Below are 27325 nucleotides of genomic sequence, written 5' to 3'. Positions count from 1 at the left end.
ACTTAAACAATTAGCACATCAGCCATTTGGTCATTTATGGTCTTCATTCAAAGAGAACGCACTGGGAATAGTCTAAGACTGCTTAGTTTAAGGTATACCCATATGCACACAAATTCTGATATTTAAAACATTAAATAGTCTTATGATTTCATAGACATACTATAAAGAGTAGAATAAAAGTCTTACAATACTAGAAAAATGTATGCTTTAAGCTACTGACTCATGGAGCTTTTTTCTTCTTAAAGTAACTAGGGACATTTTATTAAATAGATTTATACCCCTAAATCAGAAAGCTTCCATCAAAAATCGATCCTGGATTACATCACAGTAAAATGCATGACACTGCTTTTTACCTCCACATCCTAGCTGCTTGTAGAATCTGTATTCCAAATGTAGCTGTGGTGCTCTCGACTTCATTGGCTCCTGATTTAAAAACAAAAACAACATTTAAAACAGAGCCTCTCTGCCAAAGCCTAAAAACTAATACACTAACCTACAGCCAAGCTAACTCTACTGCTTCCAAGTTACATGAAACATTTGAATGTTTCTTCCAAAATTACTTTATTAAGAAACTAAGGAAGCTAAACATCAGTCAGGTGAGACTACAGTATACAGGGGCATTTACATCTTGTATTGCTCCACAGGACCGGGGTCCAACATCCAAGTCAAATCACAAACCCACAATGGAATACTTAAAAAATAATCTGTTTGAAGTATGTGGGTATGTGCCTTACAGATCTCAAAAGGTGGCACTGATAGGCAGTTTAACAGATTGAAAAGTCTCTCCACACACCTACTATATATGATAGACATATAACAAAAAAAGTTGTATCTTAGGATCTTGACAAAAAATTATCAAATCGTTCGACCAAATAGCAGCTTAGCACCATTCTAAACTATATGCAAACCAAAAAAGACCACCAGAATGTCTGTCATTTAAATCTTTCTTTACTCAACATAATTTATGTAAATTAATGAAATCTTAGCTCTGTGTTCTACATACCTATGTGGCAAGGTCTTTTAGAATAAAGTGACATAAGATCAAGCACAGGAACACACAACCAGCCTAAATCAGAAGTTCTAAATTCCTGAGTGCTCTCCTTTTTCAAAGTAAAAGGACTTTATTGTAAGATTCTTAAAAGTCAGTTCCTAGAGCATCTTTTAAGAAGATATGCCTGGTTTCTTGCAATATGTAAGATCTTCAACACATCAGTGGTAATCTGGACATTAACTATGCATTTTTCCTACTCAGACTGCTCCTACTAGAACTGCAGCATGTAATTAGTAAGATTGTTAATAGACTCAGCAGCAATAACTGACACTGCTGGATGGCAGTTTTCATGAAATGTTCGTGCAAGGTGTTAATCTCTTTCCCCACAGCATCTTCTCCAGAAGCTAACTGTTTCTTAACCTGTATTGTTTCCCTGTGGCACATCCAGGCCATGGAAACCATGAGCCAATGTGCAATCATTGAGAAAGACTCCTTTTCAAGCCATCTCCCTCTAACACTCAGATGTTTCAAACTGCTGCTATTGCTACAAAGTCACTGTCAAGGTACATTTATGCATTTGATTTTGCCAGGATACCAAAGGTTAAGACCCAAAAGGAAAGAGGGGCCAATGTAACAGTTTCTACAAAAAATCAAATAGAATACATGCTTTTTAGACTTATGAGCATTCACCCTGGCTGAACACTGGAATTCTTTACAAAGAACTGAGCAATAACTTTCTAAAACAAAAAGGTGTTGATCCTTCACAAAAACTAAGCAAGACTAACTGGCCTATCAAAGGTCCTACTTAGAGTTTATGAGTAGAACACATGAAATTTATTGTCAAGTATTAAACACAGATATTCTTTAACAAAACACTTTATTACAAAAGTGGGCCTAAGCAAATCAGTCCAATTACCAACCTTTAGTACTTGGCTTACAGAGATACAAGTAAACCCACTATGAAACACGTTACTGAAACATTTTATTCTTTTACAAAATCACACAAATTTAGCTACTAGTTTGCCTGCAGTAGTATTATACAAGTCTGATAGTTCCAAAAATCTACCACTGTCTACAAAGTCTCTAATTAAAGTTTGTAATTCTGCCTGCTAAGAGGAAAGTATTTCCATAAAACTGCTGTCTGATGAACATACTTCGATAAGACACTGGCTTATGGGCAGTTTGATTTTGTTCCATTACACAAGTTCTTTAACTGATAGTTACCATCAGTGTTATAAGATATTCCCATAATAAGGATGAAGAATAGGTTGTACGTATTAAACTAATGAAAATAGACAAAAAAATATTATCCTATAGAAAAGGAACAACTTCTAATTTTTTGACATATACATCTACACCTCATAATGCTGCCTATTCATGTCATCAGCAGGAAAGAGTTCTGCTAAGCCTCCAGACAGCGAGTGTTTCAAACAATCTATCTAATACCTGCGCACCAAAGACTTAAGTTAAGCCCTGTCTAGCAGAGACACAAATACTTTTAATTCTTCCAGTAATGGTGGAAAAAATATGTGATAATATGTAGTTATTGGCTGACAGTCTTCTGGAACTGCCTTATATTTGTGAAGAGGCTTAGATATCTTCCTGACCTTTCAGAAACTCCAAATATACAAAGGAAATACAATCTTTTTTTCAACAAAACTTGTGAGGGCAAGCACAATAAGCTCTTCTCAAAATGTTTTGTTCCTATACATTCCACTTTGATGCATTAAGTGAGCTACTAATAAATGAGAATAGACAGATAGATAAGGATAAATCAAGACCAAGGTATGCTAATTGTAATCTTCAACCTTAACATAGAAGTGAAGAATACACCACTAACTACATTTTTATGAGTAAGCCTAAAAACCATGTTCAAGAATAAAAAAGAAGTTTACTCTATTTTCATTAGTATTTCAGTACCTTTCAGCATCTAAAAATAAGGTTGGGAACACATTAAGTGTTCAAACATCATATTATTTCCAGAGGGCTTTGAAACCAACTTCTCTTACCAAAAGAAATTACTATATTTTGTTTACTTAGAAAAACTAAGGTCTTCAAAGTATCCTGAAACAACTGTTCCAGAATTTCTACAGTGTTTTGTAAATGACCTTCACTATGCTGCTTTTACACTGAAGTCTAATTATTTTAAAGTTTCTATATTAAAACCTAGATAGCTTCATTTTAGAGACATTGAAAAGAGAAAAGAAGCATCTCTCCTTAATGAGTGACTCTGGGTCTTGCTGCCATCAAAGAATTAATGTGCAGTTTACTACATATCAGATACCTGAGGAGTAGAAAAAAACAGCTCCTTAGTTCAGAGGTTCTTCTGAACCAAATTTTTCAGCTCCTGTTTTCTTTTGTGCAATGCTTATACATTCAAACAAAAGTATAAAGACACCTGAAATGTGAAATCTGTTTCAATTCATAATGTGGAATTTGGGTTTTTTTGTGTGTCAAATACATGGAATAAACTACTATACAATTTTCAAGATATGTCACCTCCCCTCTAAAGAGCTTTAAGAAAACATTTTACTTACTCTGATCATAAGATCTGAAATTTTCAGAACTCTGATGTTAACCCAAAGCACAATATAAACAAACATTCAGCTATTACCTACTTTGCATGGTTTTAGTAATCCAGTGAGAACTCCTACTCAGTATATCTTCTGTCTCTGCTTCGTATTTTCTTAAGCAACAGCAAACAAAAGCTATTTTCAGGAAAAAAATCTTTAAGAGGTAGGGCTCTTATTACAGGAAAAGCAGTCTATTAAACAGTTGTCTTTGATTTGGATTTAATACAGCCTGCTAGAGACGTTATGAATTGCTGTGATTCTAGACTGCAACAATTCTTTAAAAACAGAAAAGGAGGAAATAACATCCCAGCCTTGGAACCAACTGCAATCTTCTTTCCACACACATCCCATTTAAAATTTTAAGGATTAAAATCTTAACATTGAGTGATTGATGAATCAATAAATTAAAGATTGCAGATTAAAAGCAGCAGTGACTACCTCATAACTTGCTATCTTTCACAAAGACAGAAAGAAAAATTAAGTTATTTCCAGAAGCAGCTCAAGCAGGAATTCCTTTAGTTAGTATTTGGTTAGTGGTTAAGCATCCTGCAGAGGACATAAATTCGGACAATGAAGAAATTTGTCAAAGGGAAAGGGAAGAAGAAAGGAGAGGGTAGACCTGAATAGGGAATAGGAGATATAAGTAGAGGATCATGTAATAAAAGTAGTAAATCTAACACTAAATGAAAAGATAAGCAGGAAAGGTATGGTTCATGTATACCAAATGGTTATTTCTGATGAACTACCTGATCAAAGATGCTGATCTGTGTACTAGCAGACCATCAGAAGCATGTAAACACCAGTAGACAGTGCACTTCAGTTAGTTCTTCAGAGTCTCATTACAGTCCTTAAAAAAAGTCTGTTCTAACTTTTCAGACTTGGGTATCTGCCCAACTAGAACAGGCCGCGATGATAGAAACCAGATTAAGAGTAAGATCCTGGAACTATAGCCATTTTACCAGAATATATTTTTACATACAAACTTAATACATTAAAATGCATACTATGTATGATCCTCAGGCCTCACAAAGAAAAATCATTTAAGCTGTTTCCTTACCTATGTCCTGAACTTGCCATAAACATCATAAACATGAAAATACTTGTATGATTTTGTCCACAGGGGAAAAACTTTTCACTGTATTGCATTAATAAGTCAAAACAGTAGATATCAAATCCATTTACTTTTAGTATCAGAAGCAGTCCTGGAAGGTGCTGTATGGACACAGCCATTATAATTTATGCTCTTCAGAGAAACCCACACAATCCTCCTGCACTAGGATATACAGTTACCATTTACACACAAAACACCTGGCACAGGTGTTACACACAAGAAAACAGTACATCAGCAAAGTAACACTACCATGAGGAATACAAATATGATTTTGGGATACTGCAGGAGAGATTACCGCAACTGTACCTGTCAAGGGTAACTGCTCAAACTAGAATACATATGTAATTCAAGTAACTCTGTTCAGAAAGGTTAAACTTGAACTACAGTGGTTGGAAAACAGAGAGAAAATTAAGAGTGCCTTATTAAGGATAACAAAACAGAGTATAGGCATAATAACTGCTCTCAAAGCACAAAGGGAGTAAGTGCCAGAGATAGCGAAAAACTGTTACGCTTACATTTTAAAAGGGAGAAGACTGTATACCATGAGGAAGTACAACCTACTTAACTGTTAGAATGAAGTCCTGGCACTGTTTCCAATAGAAGAATAACAGCAAAAAAAAAGCAAAAGTAAACTAAACCCTACAATTTGATGCAATTCCTTCTAGCGACTAAACCTTGTGACTAAATCACTTCCATTTTGGAAACAAATTTAAAGGCACTGAAAGATATAATAAACATGAGAATCATGTTAAAAGAACCCACTAGTTCTACCTGCCAATAAATATATTTCTAGCTTACAATCATGATGCAAGCACTAGTGTTGATTTTCACTATGATTCCTTCCATCTGTTGTTTATTGCAAAGACACCATAGCTTTTCCCACCACTAGAGGAAAACCCAGAAAGTCAACTACATATTCAGAGTTCTTTATGAACTAGTAGTAAATGAGACACACCTTACTACACTGGTTCTTTAGTGACTTCAAAGTTATTCAGTAATGATATTTCACACTTTTTGCACAACTGTAAATGAACAGCTGTAAGATCTGAGTAATTTGGAAACAAAGTAAGAAGTTGCCACTGAACAGTATCTTTGAACACTAAAATGGGTTGAAATAGTAGCTGAGTTTATTAAGTTACATATATAATAGAAATGGTTTTACCATTTTTGGTTTTAAAACCCACTGACCAGATTAAAAAATTCTCTTGCTCTAAGTAATTAGTGCTTAAAAAGAAGGAAAAAAATCATTCTCTTGCAAACTATTCCTGAATGTGCTTTATAGTAAACAGCCTTTAACTAGAGGAATTCTCAGACCATTTGCAAGTTTTACCAGACATACAGAGTAAATTGCAGATAGTTTAAACCAAAATTAGTTTAAATCTGCCATAATGCACACACAATAACCCTCAAAACTGCATCCAATGCTGATCTTTCATACTGTAACTTGGATGTTTTTCAATCTGTAACTACTTCTGAAGTAAATCTTTCTAAACAAGGAAAGCAATACAAATATTTTTCAGGAGTTTATTATATCAATTTGTAATGGTTTTTCGATTGCTCGTCCAAACCCATGTATTTCTGTTTCCATAGTTTACCCTTTACTTTATGGAATAAGAAATTCAGCATACTATACTATGAAAAATGTTCTGTCCTACTGCAGCAACAGGAAATTGATTGGAGTCCTAAAATTCTTTCAACAACAAAAAGTAAACAACTGAATTTCATCTTGAAATACATTTTTTATAAAAACAGTCATTTACGAAGAAATTTAAAGTGTCCAGAAAAACATGAAGCAAACTGAGTAGTTCTGACAAAAAATATTCAGAAAAAGCAGAATAATGACATATTAACAAAATATCCACATTTACGACATTTGTAATGCAAATAAAACACGCCTACCAAAACAGATGTGCAAATACCAATAAATACAGATAAAAAACAGGGACAGGAATAAGATAGTTAAAATACAGGCAGTCTGAAGAATTCTGTAGTCACCTGATATCAGATTCACATTAAATTTGGTGTTCCTCTACTTGCTACACAAAAAAGAAATCTACTAAGATGACTGCTGAGTATATCCTTGAAGCAGCAGTCAATCATCACCAACTTAACATAGATTTAGCCTTGAAAACAGTAACAACAATTAATACTGGCTTTACTCAATAGGGCCAAAGTATATAACCATATCTATCATTAACTGTATTCATCTAGTCTGTTGAAAACACACAAGATGATTAAGGATTTCAGTTAAGGAAATCAAACCATTATATATGAAATGAAAATTCCGATTAGTTTCTCATTCGAAATCCTTAAAAAAAATTAACTTACCAGCTTAATTGCCACATATTCATTTGTGTATAAATTTTTTCCTTGAAAAAAAGAACAAAAAAAAAGAATGTGAGACATTGGCTTTCCAGTTTAAGTAAATTGCCATTTAAACCTCAAGAAAGTCTGCGAAACATTTTTGATCTAAGGTGCTAGGTATTCTGGTAGGGACTTAAAATGTGGCTTTATTAGCCTGATATCATACTTTAAGGAAAACTTTGTTTTTGAAGAGTGTAAGAAGTGGCAGTTTGACTGACAGACTTTCAGCTATTTCCATCAAGTTTGCAAAATTTTTATACACTAGAGAAACCCGAAAACTGGTACTCTAAGTGAAATCTGATATTCTACATTTTCTTATCTATTGCTAAAAAATATTTTAAATTCATTTTGAAATTATCATATGCTTCTAGAACACCACACACTAATTAAAGTTAGAACCAACCAGGTATACTTTTCTTCCTCAATTCTGTAATTTACTAAGTTTAAAGTTAGGACAAACAGGGCAAGAGCATTACTGAGTTAAAATGCTTACACCATTTGGAAAAGTAATCTGCTGCTTTGAGAGTGATTCTGTAACTGCATAAGCATATTTCAACAAGCATTACTTCCAACTGTATGCAATAACTAAAATATTAAGCTTCATAGGTATGAAACTAAAAATAGTCAATAAAAGCAAAGTAAGATGTCACTTCCAGCACTTTTTGTTTCTCTACAGTCTTCAAATGAGGTTCATGTGTATTATTTTCTATGACAATCCTACTTTTTTTCTCAGTAATATTACTCAGGTTTGTATTTCCCATGTTTAGATCAGTTTTGCTAAAGAAATCAAACATGGAAAAAACATGCAACAAGACAAAATGGTTCCTTGCAAAAACAGTTACAATTTATAACCTAAGACGATGATCTCTGCTCTAATCCTTATTTATAAAAATAGAATACTCTTGCAAAACTGGAAAAGATGTATTAAAATCGTATGTCTGTTAAGGCATCAACTTTACAAAAAAACAAGTTACCTGAAGGCTGTAAAATAGTAAGTACAGAATCAGTATGGGCAGCATGCCCTTCACTGACCACCAAAAGAATGGGTAACTCCAAAACCTATGCAGGGCCTAGAGTGGAGATTCAGGCATTTTAAATTGTTATTTCTTATAATCATTTGAGTTACATTTTTGACAGAACGTGTACTTTGTTTCAAGTTGCTTCGGTGTCTTCACATACAGTTATTCTCTAGAAGACAGTAAAGCAAACTCTTGCAGCGGCCCTGCTTATTCAATTAGAGAGATAAATCAGCTACTACAGTAGCTAACAATTACCCAGTTACAGTTAAGTGACTGGATATTGGGTTCCAGTAGCCAAATGCAGTAGCAACAGGCTTATGAAGAAACACCAAAAGGGACATCATAACTTTCCATGTAGACATTCAACATAGTTGTCTATCTTAAATACAGAAGACAGAAATATCACACTGCTGTTGATGTACCTCTAAACAGAGAGCAGTTATTGTGTAATGCACCACATGGAGCAGCAGCAGGCTTTCGCTTACTACCCCATCAGTTTATCTTAACTGTAACTCAGAAGAGCCTTAAGAATAACAGCTCAATATTCAAAACAATTCAGTCCTCTGCAAGTTAATGGCTGCACATGACAGATACTCGTTTGCTACATACAGCCAATCTACCACTTGATACACAAGCCAATACAGAAGTCTAGCCATTCCTTTCTTTCCTCAGGTGGAAGAACTACAATGGCTGATCTACTGATCTGTAACTAGATTTTTATCTCCTGAAGTGCAACTTCACTGCTCTAACAACTCTATTGCTCCTATAAGTCTTTGAGATTTGGCCCTAAGACACATACTCAAAATGTACTCCAGTTTGCAGAAATTCATAAAACAAATTAAGTGCTTATATGCATCTTTAAGAAGGATGGCCACTTTAAGTTACTTGCTACTGTAGTAAACAAACATAACAAATTTAAATCAGAATTTCTAATGCCAATCTTAACTACTGCTTTCAGTAATTTACATTTAAAAAATCTTACCCCACAAATAACAATAAATAAGGATTTGAAATATCTACTACATATGCAAAAAGAAGCAGATGTGAAAACAGAAAGCCTGCACTTGTCCTGGTGGCTGTTGCAGGACAGCAACATTATTATCTTCCTACTTCTTTTACTTGATTGTCCTATTTTATTTCAGTACTATCAGACTATGTCAACATATTAACTACTTTAATATTATATTTAGAATTATTTCACTCAGCATCTGTTGCAAACAAATGAGTTAATCTGATACTGATATGAAATAGATAATCAACTCTGTTGTGACCACTCCAACGTAAGACTGGAAAAAATTTAACTTCATTAGTTTGCAATTGCCTTCAGTAGTAAATGTGACACTAATAATACTGGTTCGATTTGGTTCATGGACAGGTTTAAAAAAACCCCTATCATTCAAAGCCAGTTTATAAAAGTTTAGGTAAGTTGAAGACAGAGTTACAGCTTGACTTGTGAACCCCAGAGGAACAAATATACTGTAAAGGTCAAAATATATCAATCTTGTTTAATTATTAATAGAAGTATCAAGAATACCTGTGTTAACAAGGGACTCTTAAATTCAGCACCCTCAGTCAGAGCTCCAACAATGTTACCTTTCATCCACCTACAGTATTAATAAACCAAGCTTGTTTACATTTCAACTCAGACAGGACATAAGGCCCCTAGAAAGCACTGTATTAAAAATATATTTTATGCATGTTATAAACATGTTATCTTTTATTCAAGTACTGTATTAAAAACATTGAAGGACAATGATTAGTGACTCTACCAGAAACAAAAGATCAACAGGAAACCAACACCTATACAGTCCCACCCTACTTTCAAACCCATCTTCCTTTAAACAAAGCAGTGCACTAACTCAAGCCTCCCAGAAATACTACAATAAAGTCCTGTCATAAAGTGTCAAGCTATATTTGTTAACACATACAGAATTAGCAGATCTAGAAAACCCTGGCTAATCATGCTGTCATCATGGAAATTTAAGTCCCAAAAATTAAATATATACTCTTCCACATGCACACACTCATGATTTAGTGTGTTTTTTAATAAGCGGTATTATTTCCAGCTTTGCTGCCCATATTCTTAAAAACCCCACAGATCCTTCTCAGTCCATCCCTTCTTTACCACTTGATATTCAGCAATCTGTTCAGCAAGAAACTGACTGAATTACCCATCTCCCAGATTCTCTCTGCAGATGGATTCTCACTGCCCTAGTCTCTCACTGTTTAGCCTCACTACACTGCTGCTGATGGAAAGGAAACCTAGGAATCCAAGAGCATACTGCTGTTGAAAACACCATAGTGCCTGCTACAGTCTCCAAGAGATCTCCAAGACCACAGTACTATAAGCTGGACCTAAGGGAGAAAGATGTGTTCCACATATACTTAGCCCCCAAAGCATCCGAATCAAGTGCTTCAGAAAGCCAGGAAAGGTAGCTAAATACAACCACCATGAACTAAATTTCAGCATCTTGGAACAGACAACTAACTGAATTTAGGATAGCATAACACACAGTTATAAAACATTTTTAGTTCCTAAAAGTCTCCTACTACAGAGATGCTTAATACGGGATAGAGCTTGCACTGTCTGGGATCAAGCCACAAAAGATGTGCAAGGCAAATTTAAACCTATGTGAAGCCTGAAAGTAGTTTCAAGAGCTGTATGGTGTGTTCACGTAGACACTTTCATGCCTGGACTGCATACAAGAGCTTTGAATAATATAACTCAAAGAACAAGGATCTTACCTAACCGTAGTTCTCCAAAATTACCACATCCAATTTTTTTGCCAACTCTGAAGTTAGGGCCAACCATTAACACTCCAGAACTTGAAGAACCAGCTCCACGCAGATTATGGCCTGACCTCCCACTAGGCCGTGCCATTCTTTCATCTGGCTTGTCCTTGTCTTTCTTTTTATTATCCATGTCAAGTTTACGGTACTCCACTTTGATTTCTTCCTCTTGAAAAATCAGTGTGAGCAAACTCCAACTGGACAATGTGAGAATAAAAACATCACCAGTCAAGTGCCCAGCTGGTTACTGTCAGTAGGCAGTCAACAGCAGCTTGTTCATCCCATTCGCAAAGCCTTGGTAGTTTTTGTAGTAATAATGTATCTCCAGAATGCACACCACCGGCAATATTGACTAGTATTTACAGGAATTCTGTTAAAGAAAAACAAAGTTATTCAATAGAGTAAGATTGTTGTGCAAAATTATTTCTCTCTTCATCTACTCATACAATTAAGCTATAATTAATTACATCCGTTTTACAGATCCTCTATGAAAAGCACTCTAATATTAAAGTATCTGATTCTAGAACACAATGGCAAGAGATATTGGTGTGACCCAGTGACCTAAAAAATCTCAAGAGTTAATGCAACAGATACTTTCAAAGAAATCCCCAATCCTATAAAACTACTTCCTGAGTAGGTAAACACTTAAAATTGACATTTAGACACTGACTGCATCCTAGGTCAGCTCTGCAAAACAAAGTGTTTGTGGGATTTTTTTCCCTCCCAAGTAGTATCTGTTGATCTGTGGAAATGCTCAAACTGCACAGTTATTGAAGGTATGAAAAGATACTCAAAATAACTCCATTATCTTTTCTGAATTATAATTTCTCAGATGCACAATTCAAAAACTCATGGCAATGACACTTCCATTCTTTCAGTAACTCCTACAGTCTGAAAACAAGATATATTTATTCTCCCCTATCCCATTTCAATGTTATGTTAGCTTCCCCACTTCCCTTGTCCTATTTGCCATCATTGCCTAGACACCAATACCAACATGGATTTCAGCAAAAACTTGTTAGCTTACTACTGCAAGGAAGAATCCCAAGAAAGCTTTAATTTCTATCTTGCCCATAAGAACAGTGAATATTGTTTTGTATTTGACAACAGTGGTTTAAAAACCCTAAACTCAACGATAGTTGGCTACTACATAGGCAAAATACCCGTTCAAAATTATTTTGCTTTAATGTTGGGAATACACTGCATTAAAGAAAAACATTACCTGTTCAGAAGATGTTTATGTGTTACAGCCTAATTTAAAGATAAATCATAGGAGCTTATTTTAAACATCTTGAACTGAAGACAATTTCTTAAACCCTTTTCTCACAAAGCAAAATAATTGCTCACATTATAGCTTATTACAATATTTAAAAAAACAAAGAGCCAGTAAAGAAAAAGATACCTAAGAATATAAACAACCAGCCAAATAACTGCATCTACTGATTCATGGATATTCATAGCATGGTCATAACTAGAAGATATTTTGATGAAACATGTGAAAATTTGTTTTGCAAAGAAACATGATCACCTTACTATGAAAAGGGGAATGGAATACTTGTTCTGAGAACAATCAAAACACACAAATGTAGATTTCATTCCAAGAAGATTTGCTTAATGGAGAAGGACTTCAGTAGTGAATAATGAATGCAGTGGTGTGGTATGGTATAAACAGAGTAATTTAAGAGAAAAATACAAGCACATTTGGCTACAACATAAACTTGCAGGTTCAAGCACTACCACTAGATACTCTAAAGTCACTTTACAAACCACGCATCTCAGAGGAATACACTTAATGGAAAGCAACAGGTAATTTTTCCTTACCCACTGTACTACGAAAGCTCGGGAAGAAGAAAACTAGAAATGGAGTGTCTTGAGGTAGGACTTCAAGGGCACCATTTAGTACTTAGAACATCAATACATCTGATGCAGCAAAAAGCATAAATATTTTACATACCTGTACTGGGTCTGGCTAAGCTGGAATTTGGTTTTTCCCCTACAGCAGCCCTCACGGTGCTGTATTTTATGCTGGGAGCTGGCAGGGTGTTGATAGCACCCTGGTGTTGTGGCTGCTGCTGAGCAGTGCTTACACAGCACCAAGGCTCTTTCTGACATTTCCCCCAGTGGGACGGGGTGGGCAAGATCTTGGGAGGGGACACAGCCAGGACAGCTGACCCGAACCGACCAAAGGGATATTCCAGACCATATGACGTCTGCTCAGTATAAAGCTGGGAGAGAGGAGGAAGGGGCTGGGGTCATCCTTGGTCCTCTGAGGCAACCACTACGCGTATTCGAGCCCTGCTTCCTGAGAAAGCCCGACATTGCCTGTTCATGGGAAGTAGAGAATAAATTCTTTTTTTTGCTTCCACATGCAGACCTTTGCTTCACTATGCTTATATTAAAACTGCTTTTGTTTGGTCTATCTTTTGGTTGGTCTATCTTATTTTCTTTCCCCTCTTTCCCTGTTGAGAAAACAAGAGGAAGGGAAGAGAAGTGATAGAGCAACTTGGTGGGTACCCGGCATTTAGCCAAGGTCAAACCACCACAGTACCAAAGAAAAAAGACTTATGTTCCATATCATACTGATTCTCCAGTGAGAAATAACAAGTTAAACAATACCAGAATTTCTAGTGTAATACACAGGCTTCATGGTAAATAGAAGCAATGCACCTAAGCACAGCATATTACTACCATCACCAAAGAGCAAAACAGTATAGACAGTTATTAACACTTTGGTAATGATAGTAGCAGTGGAAGGCTGGACTGTCTGGCACTATTTTCCACATACCAAAACCTTCATAATAATACCAGCACTGAAAGATATACCTTGGAACAGTTAAAGGCTAGAAAGGTACTAGTAGTTCATACCAATGATATCAACTGATGGGCTCCACAACTGAGCACTAGGACTACAGAAGGGACAGGGTATGCAGGCAAACCTGAAGAAATCCAAATCTGATTTGAGAGGTAGCAGAATTATTAGTTTACAAGTTTTCCATAGCTTACCAGTTTACATATATATATAATATCTAATCACAAATCAAAGATGTTTAAAATTCTATTCTTTAATGCATCACAACTTTGTTTTAGAAAAAGAAAACAGTTCTAGCTTTATCATTTATTTCAGATTTCCCCATTTTTTCTTTGTATTTAACTATCACCCGAGCACAGCATGCAGCCTTGCTAACTGAGCAGAAAACTTAGCTATAACAGGCTGGGTTCGGAGGGTGCTGAGAAGTAATTCAGGATGCATCAGGACATGTCCTTATGTTTCCTCCTTGTTTTTACAAAGGACACCAGAAATCCAGTAGCAGCACTACAACAATGGTGATCTCTAAGAAAGCAGTTGTGAGCCAAGGAAAGTCCATCACCATTGGATTCCAGTCTCACAGTTTCAGCTCATGTAGCAATAAAACAGTACCAGAGAAACCAAGCTGGGAACTCAGGAACAGATTATTCAGTACTTACGCAAAGCATGTTAGCTGCTCTGTGTGCATGCTTGTCTAGATGAAGCCTAATAGTTAACAAGACACTGAAGCTTTGCCAGTAAATTAATTTGCACAACATTTTTTAACCCACCTATAACCATAGGAAGATCTTTCATTTCAAAAGTACAAATCATAACCAAGCCCACCACCATTACAGTATTAAGTTACCAGAGATGCAAACTTCCAATACATTTGGAATCTTCATTTTAAAAACATCCTATCAGCACACCCAAATATCTCCTTCCACAATTTAACAGTAATATTTTAGATACCAGTTTCTGAGGCACTAAAGGCAACAGACTTTCTGAAGTCAGTTTATACTAATACTAGTCTTCATAAAGAGAACTCTTCCCTGATTACTCAATACATGCACAACCTCAGACAATGAAAATGTCTTATTATATGACACTGCACAATTAAATATCAAATCAGATGCCCTTTTAAGCAATTTATAAATTCATACATTAATTGAAACAGCCAGTCTGGAATAGAATCCTATCAAAGAAACTATTGACAGCATTTTTTAATTCCAGTCTTTGCTCTGAAACTGAAGCTACAACAGTTAAGTTTTAATTAGTTTCAAAACCTAAACTAATTATAGTGAAATAGTTTTGCCTTTTTTTTTGTTTTTTACAATGTACCCACCCAGCCATTCTTGTCAGCCCTCCTCCTCAAGAGGTCTGTAGGAAGAAAGTAAGATGCAAGAACTCATGGGTGAAGATTAAGACAGGGAGATCACTCAATATCTTTTCTTCACCATAATGCTCACATTCTAGAGAAAAAGCAATAAAAGGCAAAGACATATATATACACACACTTTTGCAACTACTTGGGCATGCAAAAACATCTGATACAGAACACAAGTAAATTATCAGTTATGTAAATTGAATTCATTTACCTAAACCGCTAAAGGAAGATCCAGCAGAATTTTTTCCAAAGACTTAACATAATTTGTAAGGCTCAAGTTAACATTCAAAGGTGTACATCATCTTAAGGGGAGAAAATAGCATATATAGTGTAATCATTCTAAATTACTTGCATAATCCTTTTCTTGCTATGTGCTAGTTATATGGGCTATATTCTCCCCACGTGCAATCCACCTGAAAAATGTGCCATCCCTGTCCTCATTTCACAGCTTGATTTTCTGTTTCATTTTCATTTTTCATCTCTGTCTACATAAATGAGCACACTTGACCCATAAGCTTCAGCCAGACATCAGGGAATATTATTAACATTTAAAGAAGGGTTCTTGCTCAAGAACTATAGATTAAATATCAGTATAATAACAAACACACCAAAGCCAAGTTCACAAAGCAATGTCATTGGGAGTGAAATGACTATGTATGCTGAAGTACGAAGAGGAAGAAAAGGCAAAGGAAACAATGAAAAAACTCATAGTTGTATTACACAGCAGGAAAAGGAATTAGATATTAGATCTACAATCCATATAGACTGAGGCTAAAACATGAAATAAGACTGGAAGACCTATAAGGAACCAGTCAGACTGAGATGTGCAAAACTAAAATCAGCTAATAGCGGTTTTATTTATTTGATGGTATTTAATAGACATTCCCAAACACTGTGAACAGTCTGTCTAAAAAACAAGAAGAAAAGTGGTGGGGATAAGCAAGAAGAGTGAAGACAGATAGATATACGTTTCAGTTGACTGACAGCAGTCATACCCCTAACACCTGCAGAAGAGTAAATGATATCTCAAGCTCAGAAACCTACATTAAAATCGATGGCAAAAATCAGCCAGGATACTGATCTGTGTCAACATGTGTCTTAAACACAGAGCATACAGTCAAATTAAGCAAATAAATACAAACTTAGGCACAAGAGTATAGTGACACCATCCAGAAACAAAATTCCAGTTTGCAGTGAAGACATGTGAAGACAACAGCATTTGTTGGGTCCATATATTATTAGCTACTTCTGCCAGCACTAGCTTTATTTACCACATTAAATGTAAAAAGTCAAAGACAAAACTTATTTATATTTTCTCACTGACTTAGAAGAAAAGTTTGTCCCTAATCCACAAATCACACTTCATCATAGACTTTGAACACAAAACCCCACCAACTTCACTTTAGGATTCCATGCAGTTGAATGCATTTACTTGGTCAAATTTTTTTGCACATGCATCCTTCTTGCAGGATTATATAATCATCATTTTAGACTAACAGTTGAAAGCCAGTTTTCAGAAAGTAATGGTATTACCATATGAATAATTAAAAACACCTAATATTGACAGTATTAAAGCTTATTTGCTAAGGAGCAGAGAGAGGAGGTAACTGATGGTTAAGCAGCATTCCAGTGACCTGGTTTTTCACTTTTCCAACACCACACACACTTATTGTCCACAGCTGACGGAAAGCTAATGTTGAGCTAATACTGCATAATGGATGCCTCAACTTTCCTACATCAAGCATTGTACCATCAACACTCAACAGTTACAGCAGAACAACTGAAAGGTATAGATTAGCTTAAAAACAGACTAAAGAAACTAAAGTTGAACACATCTAAAAGTTAGAAAACAAAGCAAGGAAAGCATGACATTTCATCTAGCACCATCACTATCTAGCACTCCAGTGCTATGTGGAAAAAAAAACTTCACAGGAGTCCTAAAGTCACTAATTCAATTTTGAGATTATAATTTGGATAGGATAAAGTACAGTGGGCTCTATCATTCCACAGTGATCATAAAGAATCAATAGAACTTTCAAAATGAAAAGTCTATTTAATTCACTGAGACCAATTCCTCCTCACCCTTATCTTGAAATACATGGCTATACTCAACTGTAGGAACTTAAAGGGTAGCCAATTTTTCAACTTGCAACTGCAGTCACATCAGTCATTAACTACTGTGCTTCACTCCCAAAACACAGGTCTAGAAAATAAGACATCACATACTCATGACTGACAGATGATGATTTGGTCCCATAGGAGACATCTATTATGAGTACTATTGAACATCATTTCTTTTTATGAGGCCAGTCCTCCAGAGTCATGTACTTAAGCTTCACAGGCTTTGACACACAGAACTACTGAGAAAACATTTTCCTACCTCTAACTTTCCTCATTCTGACCTTAACAAAATTAATTTGCCTTCTCAGCTGTTCCTGAATCACTTAGGGTTACACACACACACACACACACAGAGTTCTCCCTCTGCTTTAGTCCAACTACAACTGTACTAAACTGCAGCTCAAAGCACGGTCTTCAATAGATGACCAGTATGGATACATGCACAAGGATCTGAGAGGTAGGAAATATTCCTTTACGCCCCAACCCAGACCAGAGAACTGATCACCCAATCACTGTTGAACTCATGTGTTTCCTCCTTTTCCTGGGTAGAAGCAAAGAAAACACAAAATCAAGCTGGAAATACACTTAGTGTTTATTCCAGTGCCTGGGAGCACAGCATTCTCCCACCAACATGACAGAGCAGGTTCCAGAAAAGTTTTGGGCTGCATGAATGGAACAGACTTAAACACAGTCAGGACATAATTTCTGTATAATTTCTTCCCAACTGTCAGCTCTGTTGGACTGTTATAAATGGTATTTCCAAAAGCCTTAGACCTCAGCAAAACATGACTAAGTAACAGTGAAGAGATTGATAAATCACTCCACAAAAACTCTAGTACACACTTCGCTTCAACAGCAGCAGAACTTATCAGCAAGTTGGTCAGTTGGGTGAGAGTTTTTCTTTGTTTTGGGGTGCCCCCTCATATTGGTAGGTCTTTCCCCATGTTGATTTTCCAAATCAGTCAAGAGGTTTAATCAAAACTATTCCTATTTCTCTTTGATGCAGGAACTAGTATGAAATACTTTGGACATAATTTGACAATATTTTTGCCAGTAAAAATACACATTAAAACAGATGTTAACCATAGATGCCAACTCCGCACGTAAGGAAAGAGATACAGTACAGGAAAACATCTCCGGAGTAAATTTTACAGCTATGACTCTGTCAAGGTTTTCTGACAGTAACAAACTACCTGGCAATCAAATCATTCTGCTGTTTTAAAAGTCTCCATAAATTAGATAGATACGTTCTACAGCAATGAATTCCAAGTACTTTATGATAGTAAAGATACACTTGCAACTCTCCTCTCACATGCACAGCTTTCACTGCAACATTTACCTAAAATGTCTTTATTAAAATGCAACTACAACATTACATTCTCAAATAGGCTTCTATAAAGTTGTATTCTTGCTTTATATGTTTAATAGGTAATAAAATGTTATAGATAAAAAAGCCTCAGATACCACACCAATGAGAATCATGCTTGCCACCTTCGTATTAAAGACAAGATGCACAGTGACATGAATCTAAGAAAAAAAACCACTACAGTTAAGATGTTAAATTCATCATTAGTCATCTAATATAAAACACACATAAACCAATTACTTCCTATGAAACTGTGGAAACAGCAAGTCTCCTGAAGTTTTACACAAAACTAAACAATACTGAATATGAAATCATTTGCTGTAAATGAGAAGTTATGAGAACAAAATAATCTGTATGCTAGTAACATCAGTTCTGCCAGGGTCTGATGACAATTAACTAGGTACACCAATTTTAATTTAAAACAAAACTCCCATGCACTAAAAGGAGAAAATGTCAGTATCTTGATACAGGCATTGTGTAGTAAACTCTTAATTTACTACTCAGGGAGACTCAAACAGATTCAGATTAAGCAAACTGATCCTCAAAAGCAACAATGTTAGCTAAATTTAGCTCTCTACAGATTAGTGTTCAACAACCACAGAGCCTCATTACAGTAAGTTCAGCTTGTTGACTACCTTCCATGTTTCCACAGCACTCCCAAGCTCCTCTTGAACTCTCTTTTTTGCAAAACCCCTAGTTTCTTCCTACAATAAAACTCTTACCTTCTTACCTCATTCAGCAAAAAGAGTGATGTACTGTTGCTTATACAAGTTGCAAGCTAAACAGATCTCAAGCTCCTGCCACACAACAGATAACATCCTTCCCTCACTGTGGACAGCTAACAAATACCTACTATACCTAAACATATTTTTCATAAAGCTTATAGAAACATATCTTCAGAGACATAAAATCTAAGCTTGGTTAAAACTGCCCAACAAGTTCCACATTTGTACAGGCAGCAGATGAAAGAACTGCAGATCAAAAATACATTATTTCCTTAAAAAAGGACTTTATTTCAGAAGAAAATTCCAAGTACAAACAACAGATTTAACTCAGTGCTCAAAGTCTGAAAATTAAAAAAAGCACATTTCTGGAAGGCAAAGATATTCACCCGTCAGTCTGGCAAAAGCTTCAGAGTAAGTATAGCCATCCTGTCTTCCTGCTGCCAGTAAAATTCTTCTCTGCCTGTTTACTGTTACCTGTAAATTCAAGTTTCATCATTTGTTATCTCTCCACATATATAGATGCCTGAGCCCCTAGCAGCAAATGTTACAGACATAAAAACTCCGTAACCTGATACAATGAGCAACCTGCTCCTGGAATACTGTATGAAATGAATGAGCAGCAAATGTTTGAGGCAATCTTCAATAAAAAGAGAAAGAAGAAACATTTTATACTGTACTTTTTTTTCAGAAGCCAGTGTTTGTAAAGCACAAGTAACAAATACTAGTGGTCAAGGTTAAAGTGAAACATGTCTCACATGACCATTACAGCAATCATGTCCCTGACTGCAACTTCTACAATACTTATTACATTTTCCCGAGATTACTGCAGAATTTAAGGTATCTGTATTTATATGGACATTATCTACATTTAAGCTGACATCGACAATAATAATAAGATCTGAAGTTAATTATGTACTTACTGTAAGCAAGTGGAAATCCTCTAAAACAAGTGTATCTTTCTAAGATTGCTCTGTATCATTAAAAACTTTTGAAACATGAAAAGTCTTTCATATCTTCACATACGGAAATGCAAGTTGCTTCATTTAAATCCAGACATAAATTTGGATATAAATATGGATGGGCACACACTTTGCTGGGTAAAAAACTGTCTGGATGGCCGGGCCCAAAGAGTTGTGGTAAACAGAGTTAAATCCAGTTGGTGGCCGGTCACGAGTGGTGTCCCCCAGGGCTCAGTGTCGGGGCCACTCCTGTTTAACATCTTCACTGATGATCTAGACGAGGGGATCGAGTGCACCCTCAGTCAGTTTGCAGATGACCCCAAGTTGGGCGGGAGTGTTGATCTGCTCGAGGGCAGGGAGGCTCTGCAGAGAGACCTGGACAGGCTGGAGCCATGGGCTGAGGCCAACTGGAGGAGTTTCCATAAGGCCAAATGCCGGGGGCTGCCCTTGGGCCACAACAACCCCCAGCAGCGCTACAGGCTTGGGGAGGAGTGGCTGGAGAGCTGCCAGTCAGAGAGGGACCTGGGGGTGTTGATTGACAGCCGGCTGAACAGGAGCCAGCAGTGTGCCCAGGTGGACAAGAAGGGCAATGGCATCCTGGCTTGTGTCAGCAATAGCGTGGCCAGCAGGGACAGGGAAGGGATCTGACCCCTGTACTCAGCACTGCTGAGGCCGCACCTCGATTCCTGTGTTCAGTTTTGGGCCCCTCACTACAAAAAGGACATTGAATGACTCGAGCGTGTCCAGAGAAGGGCAACGGCGCTGGTGCAGGGTCTGGAGCACAGATCGTATGAGGAGCAGCTGAGGAACTGGGGGTGTTTATTCTGGAGAAGAGGAGGCTGAGAGGAGACCTCATCACCCTCTACAGCTCCCTGAAAGGAGGTTGCAGAGAGCTGGGGATGAGTCTCTTTAACCAAGCAGTAAGCGATAGGACAAAGGTAATGGCCTCAAGTTGCTCCAGGGAAAGTTTAGACTGGATACTAGGACTTATTTCTTTCCAGAAGGGGTGGTTGTGTGTTGGAATGGGCTGCCCAGGGAGGTGGTGGAGTCCCCATCCCTGGAGGTGTTTAAGAGTCGGGCTGACATAGCGCTGAGGGATATGGTGTAGTTGAGAACAGTCAGTGTTAGGTTAATGGTTGGACTAGATGATCTTCAAGGTCTTTTCCAATCTAGATGATTCTGTGATTCTGCAAAAATGCTTTGAGCCTTAAATACAGAAAGGTTATAGGCTGCAAAGGTATGTCCTACCCTGGACTAAATCACAAATTTCAGCATCACAAAAGTAATCTATCAAAAAAACCATGCACCCTTCTGAAGAAATGAACATTTACCAGGTTATTAACACCTCAAGCCAAAAGACTAACTGAACCAAAAAGAACAGTTTTAAGGCTACAATACAATCTAACCCTGAAATTTCATTTTTAAAAATGCATCTAGACAATATAATGGGTCAGCGTGGCAGTTCTGTCCTGCTCCATCTGGCCACAGGTACCTGCTCCTCCTTTTCCTTACTTTAAACCAGACTCAGCACTCAAACAACTCTATAAAACCATCAGACTCACTAACCTAGTAGAAAATTCACAGTTAACAGGAACTAGCTACTGAACAGAAGCCGAATCAACTAGGTGGATAATAAAAAAGACAGATACAGAGTAAGTGTAGCGGTAGAAAACTACACAGCCAGGAATGGGGCAGGGGAAGAAACACCTGGCAGTAGAGAGGATGACCTTCCCAACAGCCTGCAACATGATTTCAGTGACCACTGTTTTGTGGTAGGTTTAGTGCATCTCTCAAGACAGCCCACTTGTTCTCAGCGACCTCCATAGGCTAACTGCCATCACCATTAACTATGCTTCTGTTTGAAACTGTTACATCTACTTTCTGTTATTGTACAGTGTCTACTGAATAGAGCATGGCACCTCAGGAATTACTCAAGGAAAAAACAGATTACAAGAAAGTGTAACAAACCACAATTTAAACTGGAATCTAGGCCCTGATTGTCATAAAACTTGTCTGCATTTCTGCACCATTCAAGAGGACATTATCCTCCATTGTTACAGTCCATATTCTGTCTTAATCAAAAATAACCTAACTTAAACATGTGGTTGATGAAGAGTATAAACTCCCACACGGGTAATTACAACCATGTAATCTTGAAGAAAAATCCTTCCTAGGAAAATTACATTAAATTATTAACACATTTTAGTTAAGTAAATCAGTTACTAAAAAAGCTTTGCTATGTTAAAAGTTAAATAGGCTACTAAGTTTAGAGAGATCAAAGCACAGGAAAACACTGCTGTAATTACATTAGTTATGTTCTACACAAAGTCACATTAAGTAAAAAACCCACCTGAAGGACTCAAATCTTACCTGTGTGTCTATCATGGACTGCTGTGACCTACAGTTATCTGAGTAAACTTTTTGCAAAGACAGTTCTGACTGATCAGTATGTCTCCTCCCATTCTGAACTCCACTGAGCAAGGAAGCAATAGGATACTAGACACCCAAATAACTTTAAACAAGCAGAAGTGGATATTATCTATCTTATATTATAAAGCTTTCCTAAAATGCATGCTGAGCTTTTACACGTAGATATACTCAAAAATCAGAAAGAGAAGAGTGGATGAGGGGTAACTACAGTGAAATATGTTCAAACCAAAATGTTCATTAAACATGCATTAGTATGCATAGAGAATGCACTAGTAAACACATTTGTAATATCCTAAAAACATTGCATATTTAATATTTACAAATATTCTCTGTACCTTTTCTTAAAAAGAATCCTTCTACTCATTCATTTAAGGTAATGAACATATTTATTGAACACTAGAACTAAAAATAACAAGTGAGCTAAATCTGATCGAAATCAATTCATCTATATTTTTTGAACATAGCTGTGTACTTTACTACTTCAGAGTTTTAGAACTTCCTTTGAAAGTACTGCTTTCAGAAAGCTGTCCAAGTAACCAAAACCCAAACCAATTCTACAGTATGGACTCGTGTGTAACGTCTCTTCTACATTCTCCCTAACCTAAAGAGGAGACATTAAATTATAAGTGGCTTACCTAAGATCACATGGAGAGACAGATGTTCTAGTCACTCTCTTTATCTGTGATCATCAGCCTAGCTTTTAACCACTTTCTTACTAGTCTGCTTCTACTTACACAACTAATTATCTTAAACACATTTTTCTTCACTAAACTATTTCAGATGTGGCCCACAAACTCCTAGAGCCCCAGTGACAACGTCTAGGAGGCTACTCAGAATAACACTCAGAAAAATCAAGCTCAGCAGCAGCAGGCTTGATGTCACTGCATTGGTTCTGCATCAGCACTGAAGAAGCAATGAAATATCTGCACAGCAAAAAAAAAATCAAATTAAAGATTGCCAGAAAGTATACAACAATTAGATAAAAGTTACTTTTTTTTATCTTTTAATAGATCAAGGAAAGCAATTATACGTAAGTCTCAAACACTTTTTGAAAGAATGTTAAAGGCCAAGAAGCAAAACAAACAATGTTATAATTCTTACACTTTTGCCCACTCTTCCAATGCACTTTAGTTGCTCCTTGGAAATATATCATCCCATTTTCATTGCTAAACAACCTCCAGGTATCATGATCAGTTTAAGAATATCTAAACACAGTTTGCTGCTAAAAAGCACTTGTCCCACTCTTTCCCTAAACACTGTGTCAGCCTCTTTTGTTAATATAGCTATGGTTTGTGCTAGGTAGGACTCACTGAAAATTCCTTCTATTAGTTTTCAGCTTAATCAGTGACCTTAAACTGTGAAGAAGCACCCCCCAAACTCCTTTACAACTCTGTTCTGCCTATGGTTTGTGTGTACCTTTGAATTACTACTTTTTTGTATGCCATTCCAAACCAATAAGTTAAAAGTGAAAACCTAAAGAACAAGAAGTAGCTGTATGTTCTGTTTACATCAGAGTGAAAAAAAAATTAGTTGGTATGACTTAAGAAAAGCTAGACAGAGATAGTGAATACAACTGATCTTTAGAAAGTTGTTTTTTGTAATTACAAGATACTGGAGAAAAATTATTAATCACTGCCACTTCCCTATTTCTCACATTTAATCTATTGTCTTAAAGTCGTAACTAAACTAAACTCATCTTCAACACCAGTAGACTTTCCAAGACTTTATTAAATACAGTTTTAAGAGTGAAACTGTTACAAATGCACTTAACTTTGATACCTCTCATGACAGAACAACAGCATAGTCACTACTAAAGCATGAACAACCCTATTTTCATAGGACACACTTTGCAGGTGCGACACTTAAGTTTTGATACAATGCATCAGCTTTAAAAATGTATTTAGTTATAAAACTATTAAAAAGTGAATAATTACCACAGGAAATAAATTCAGACTTGTTCATCTTACATGAATAAACTGGACAAGGAAAAACTCTTGCAGGTTCAGTGACTTTTTTGTTAGGGAAGAACAACTTAATGAACATTCTTGAAACAGGGCCTGCAAGTCTTCCAAACAAAAGGTTTAATGTCGTAACTAACCCTGAATATCTTTATCTTGATCACATAGAAAAAGGACTTACAGAAGTCATGATGTATCTCTGTATCAGAATTAATATTATACATTTAGAAACTCATTTACAATATTTGATTAGAAGTACAGTAAGAAGACAAAAAGATTCATTACATTAGCTGAAAGTCATTCTCAGCTGATGAACTAGTCTGCTGTTTGCCAGGTAATTTCTCTATTTCAGGCCAGCACAATAAAATACCACTTATTTCCATTGCAAATACTGTTTCATTTGTTGAAACTTCTCCATTCAAAGGAAACTCACAAAAGGATGTTGAGGTCAGTAAAAGACATCTCAAAAAATATAGTTAACAAAGAAACCTCTATCACATCTTTTCCCTTCAAAAGGAAAACTGCATTACTCCCATCTTGAATTCAACATCCCAACAGAGCTCAGGCTAAAATGCATCTGCTAGACATTTACTACTGTTCAGAAAAGGTATGAGTCTACAGTGCAGGTGACCTGTTTAGCCTTACAATTAGTCACAACCCAGGTAGCAACACTTCATACACTTCACAGTGTGCTTCACATATTATCATGCTTAAGAACATGCAAAACAAAGGACAGTTTTGCACACTATGTATTTGTAACTACATACATACTTACAAATCTTACATACAGAATGTATTAGAAAACAAAAATCTTCGACTGTATTGCAACTCGTGTTACACACAGGCCGTCACTTTAACATCCACTGAGGGTTTGCCAGCAAAGTCAACAAAGAAGCCTGAAAATAAGCTCTGTAAAAGTTTCAGAACAATCCCTTGAAACATCACGCTTAAAAATTTTAATGAATCAAACAAACCCACTACATTCAGAGTGTTCTTGTAAGTAATTAAAAAAAAAAAAAACCAAAACACCAACCACTGGCAGCTCAGTTTTCCTCTCATCTGCTAACCACGCCAGTACAAATGCACTCCAGCAACCTGTTTCTACATAACAGGAAAACAAACTTACTCACTTGTTCCTCCAAAAACAGCTCAGTGGTCGGTCGGACTAACCACCGCCAGTACCACAGAAATCGGCGATTAGTCAGGAAACCAAGCCAGCCGCCAGCAACGCTTCTTCAGGAGACGGCTGGTTTTCCTACCCAGGAGACAAGCTACGCGAAGGCGAGGGGCCCTTCTATGCGGGTCGCGTCTCCTCGCTCCGCGCAGCGGGCACCGCCGCGGCCCGCACTACGAGGCGTTACCTCCCGCCCGCCTCAGCCCGCGGAGGGCCCCGCCGCCCTCCGGCGGAGGCAGGGCAGCGGGCCTCCGCAACTGCTCCAGGACGGCCGGCTCTCTGCGTCCCCGTCAGCCGATCCCGCCCGCCAGCGGTGCCGCGAGCCCCCCAGCTTCCACTGCAACTGCCGCCGCCGCAGGGGACTCTGCCCTCCCTCCCCCCGCCGGGGGCTGCCGGAGGAAGAGGGACAGAGCCGGTTAAAGGCCTCGGCCGAAGGGAATGCCGCGGTCGCCACGATGGACGCCACTCCAAAAGGCGGCCGAAAACAGCTACGTACCGGCTCCGCGGCGCAGCAGGAGCGGCTGCGGAGGGGTGGAGAGGAAGAGGTTGAGGGCAGCCGGCTGCACCGTGCGACGAGGAAGAGGCTCGGCGTCCAGACGGCAGGGTCGTCGGCGAGCCCTTTTCACCTCCGGGCACTGCTCCCTGACCATTCCCTGCCGCGGGAGCTCCGGGATGGGGCCAGCCAGGGAGGGCGCAGGCCGAGAGCTGTTCCGAGTCAGAGGGGAACTACCGGCGGCCGCAGGGAGCGCCCGCCCCGCCCCAGCGCTACAGCAGACCCGGGCGGGCCGCGCCTCCGCCCCGATACGGAGAGGGCAGGCGCCTGGACGGGGACTCTTGAAAAGGGGTGGGCGGGGCAAGCGGCGCCTCTCGCCCTTCGCGCGGAAGATCGACAGGGCCCACCGGCCACTCGGGAGATGAGGAGCGAAGGCCAGGATTCGGAAGGGGGCGGTGCTCGCTGATGGGCAGAGGGGATAGTCAATTAGAGGGGGCGGGGCGAGCCAACGCGAGGAGGCGGGGCTGAGCAGCGGCGCGGCGCGGCGGGTGGGTCGGTCGCGTTGCCGCCCGGTGCTCCCTCGGTGCTGAGGGCAGGTAACCGTGTCCCCGGCGGCGGGCGGCGGTGCCTGAAGGGGTCCGGCTGGGGCATGGCGCTTCGGAGCTCTTTGGGCAGTGAGAGGTGTCTGACTGCCGATCCCCGGCCGCGCCCAGCCCCGCTGCTTCCCCTCAAGACTTGGCTCAAAGGAGGCGTCGGCGGGCTTGTGCGCGGCGAGCCCCTCCGCCTCAGCTGCTCGCCTCCCTCGCCTTAAGCTTCGGTGAGCCGATGCGCTTTGCCGCTCTCGTTAGTAGGTGCAAAGATAGCTGCTTGAAACGTGAAGGGCGGGTTTCCGGAGATGGCCCTGTGTCTGGGCGCGGCTGCGCCAGGAAATGCAAGCTCACGATTCTCTGCTGGGCACCAGTCCCCGGGATGCCAGTATCTTCCGACGTTGAACTGCTCACATTTGGTAGTTTCTCAAAAATGCTATTGACGTTCTTGGAGTCCCCACATTTGATAGGGGTAACACTGCTTGTTTGGCA

At 38.2% G+C, this 27325-nt stretch overlaps 1 protein-coding gene across 5 annotated transcripts in view; it reads right to left on the bottom strand.

The window, feature by feature from the left end:
• CSNK1G3 (casein kinase 1 gamma 3) overlaps positions 1–26717 on the bottom strand; it is a 90988-nt gene extending 64271 nt beyond the window's left edge. For 2 of the 5 annotated variants that reach the window (XM_074931384.1, XM_074931387.1), the window contains exons 1-4: positions 26250–26715; positions 10804–11218; positions 7004–7044; positions 354–423 (exon numbers count right to left, since the gene is read on the bottom strand). In XM_074931384.1, coding sequence (XP_074787485.1) covers positions 354–423; positions 7004–7044; positions 10804–10981 — 289 coding nt within the window. In that variant the 5' untranslated portion in view covers positions 10982–11218; positions 26250–26715. Of the gene's footprint in view, positions 1–353; positions 424–7003; positions 7045–10803; positions 11219–26249 lie in introns of all 5 variants that reach the window. The other 3 variants (XM_074931385.1, XM_074931388.1, XM_074931389.1) reach the window with 3 other exon arrangements.
• Between the last annotated feature and the right edge of the window lie 608 nt (positions 26718–27325).

Source organism: Athene noctua, chromosome Z (genome assembly GCF_965140245.1).
Source record: "Athene noctua chromosome Z, bAthNoc1.hap1.1, whole genome shotgun sequence".
Taxonomy (NCBI): domain Eukaryota; kingdom Metazoa; phylum Chordata; class Aves; order Strigiformes; family Strigidae; genus Athene; species Athene noctua.
Note: the sequence above shows the minus strand (reverse complement) of the source record. Positions and strands in the feature narration are given on the sequence as shown.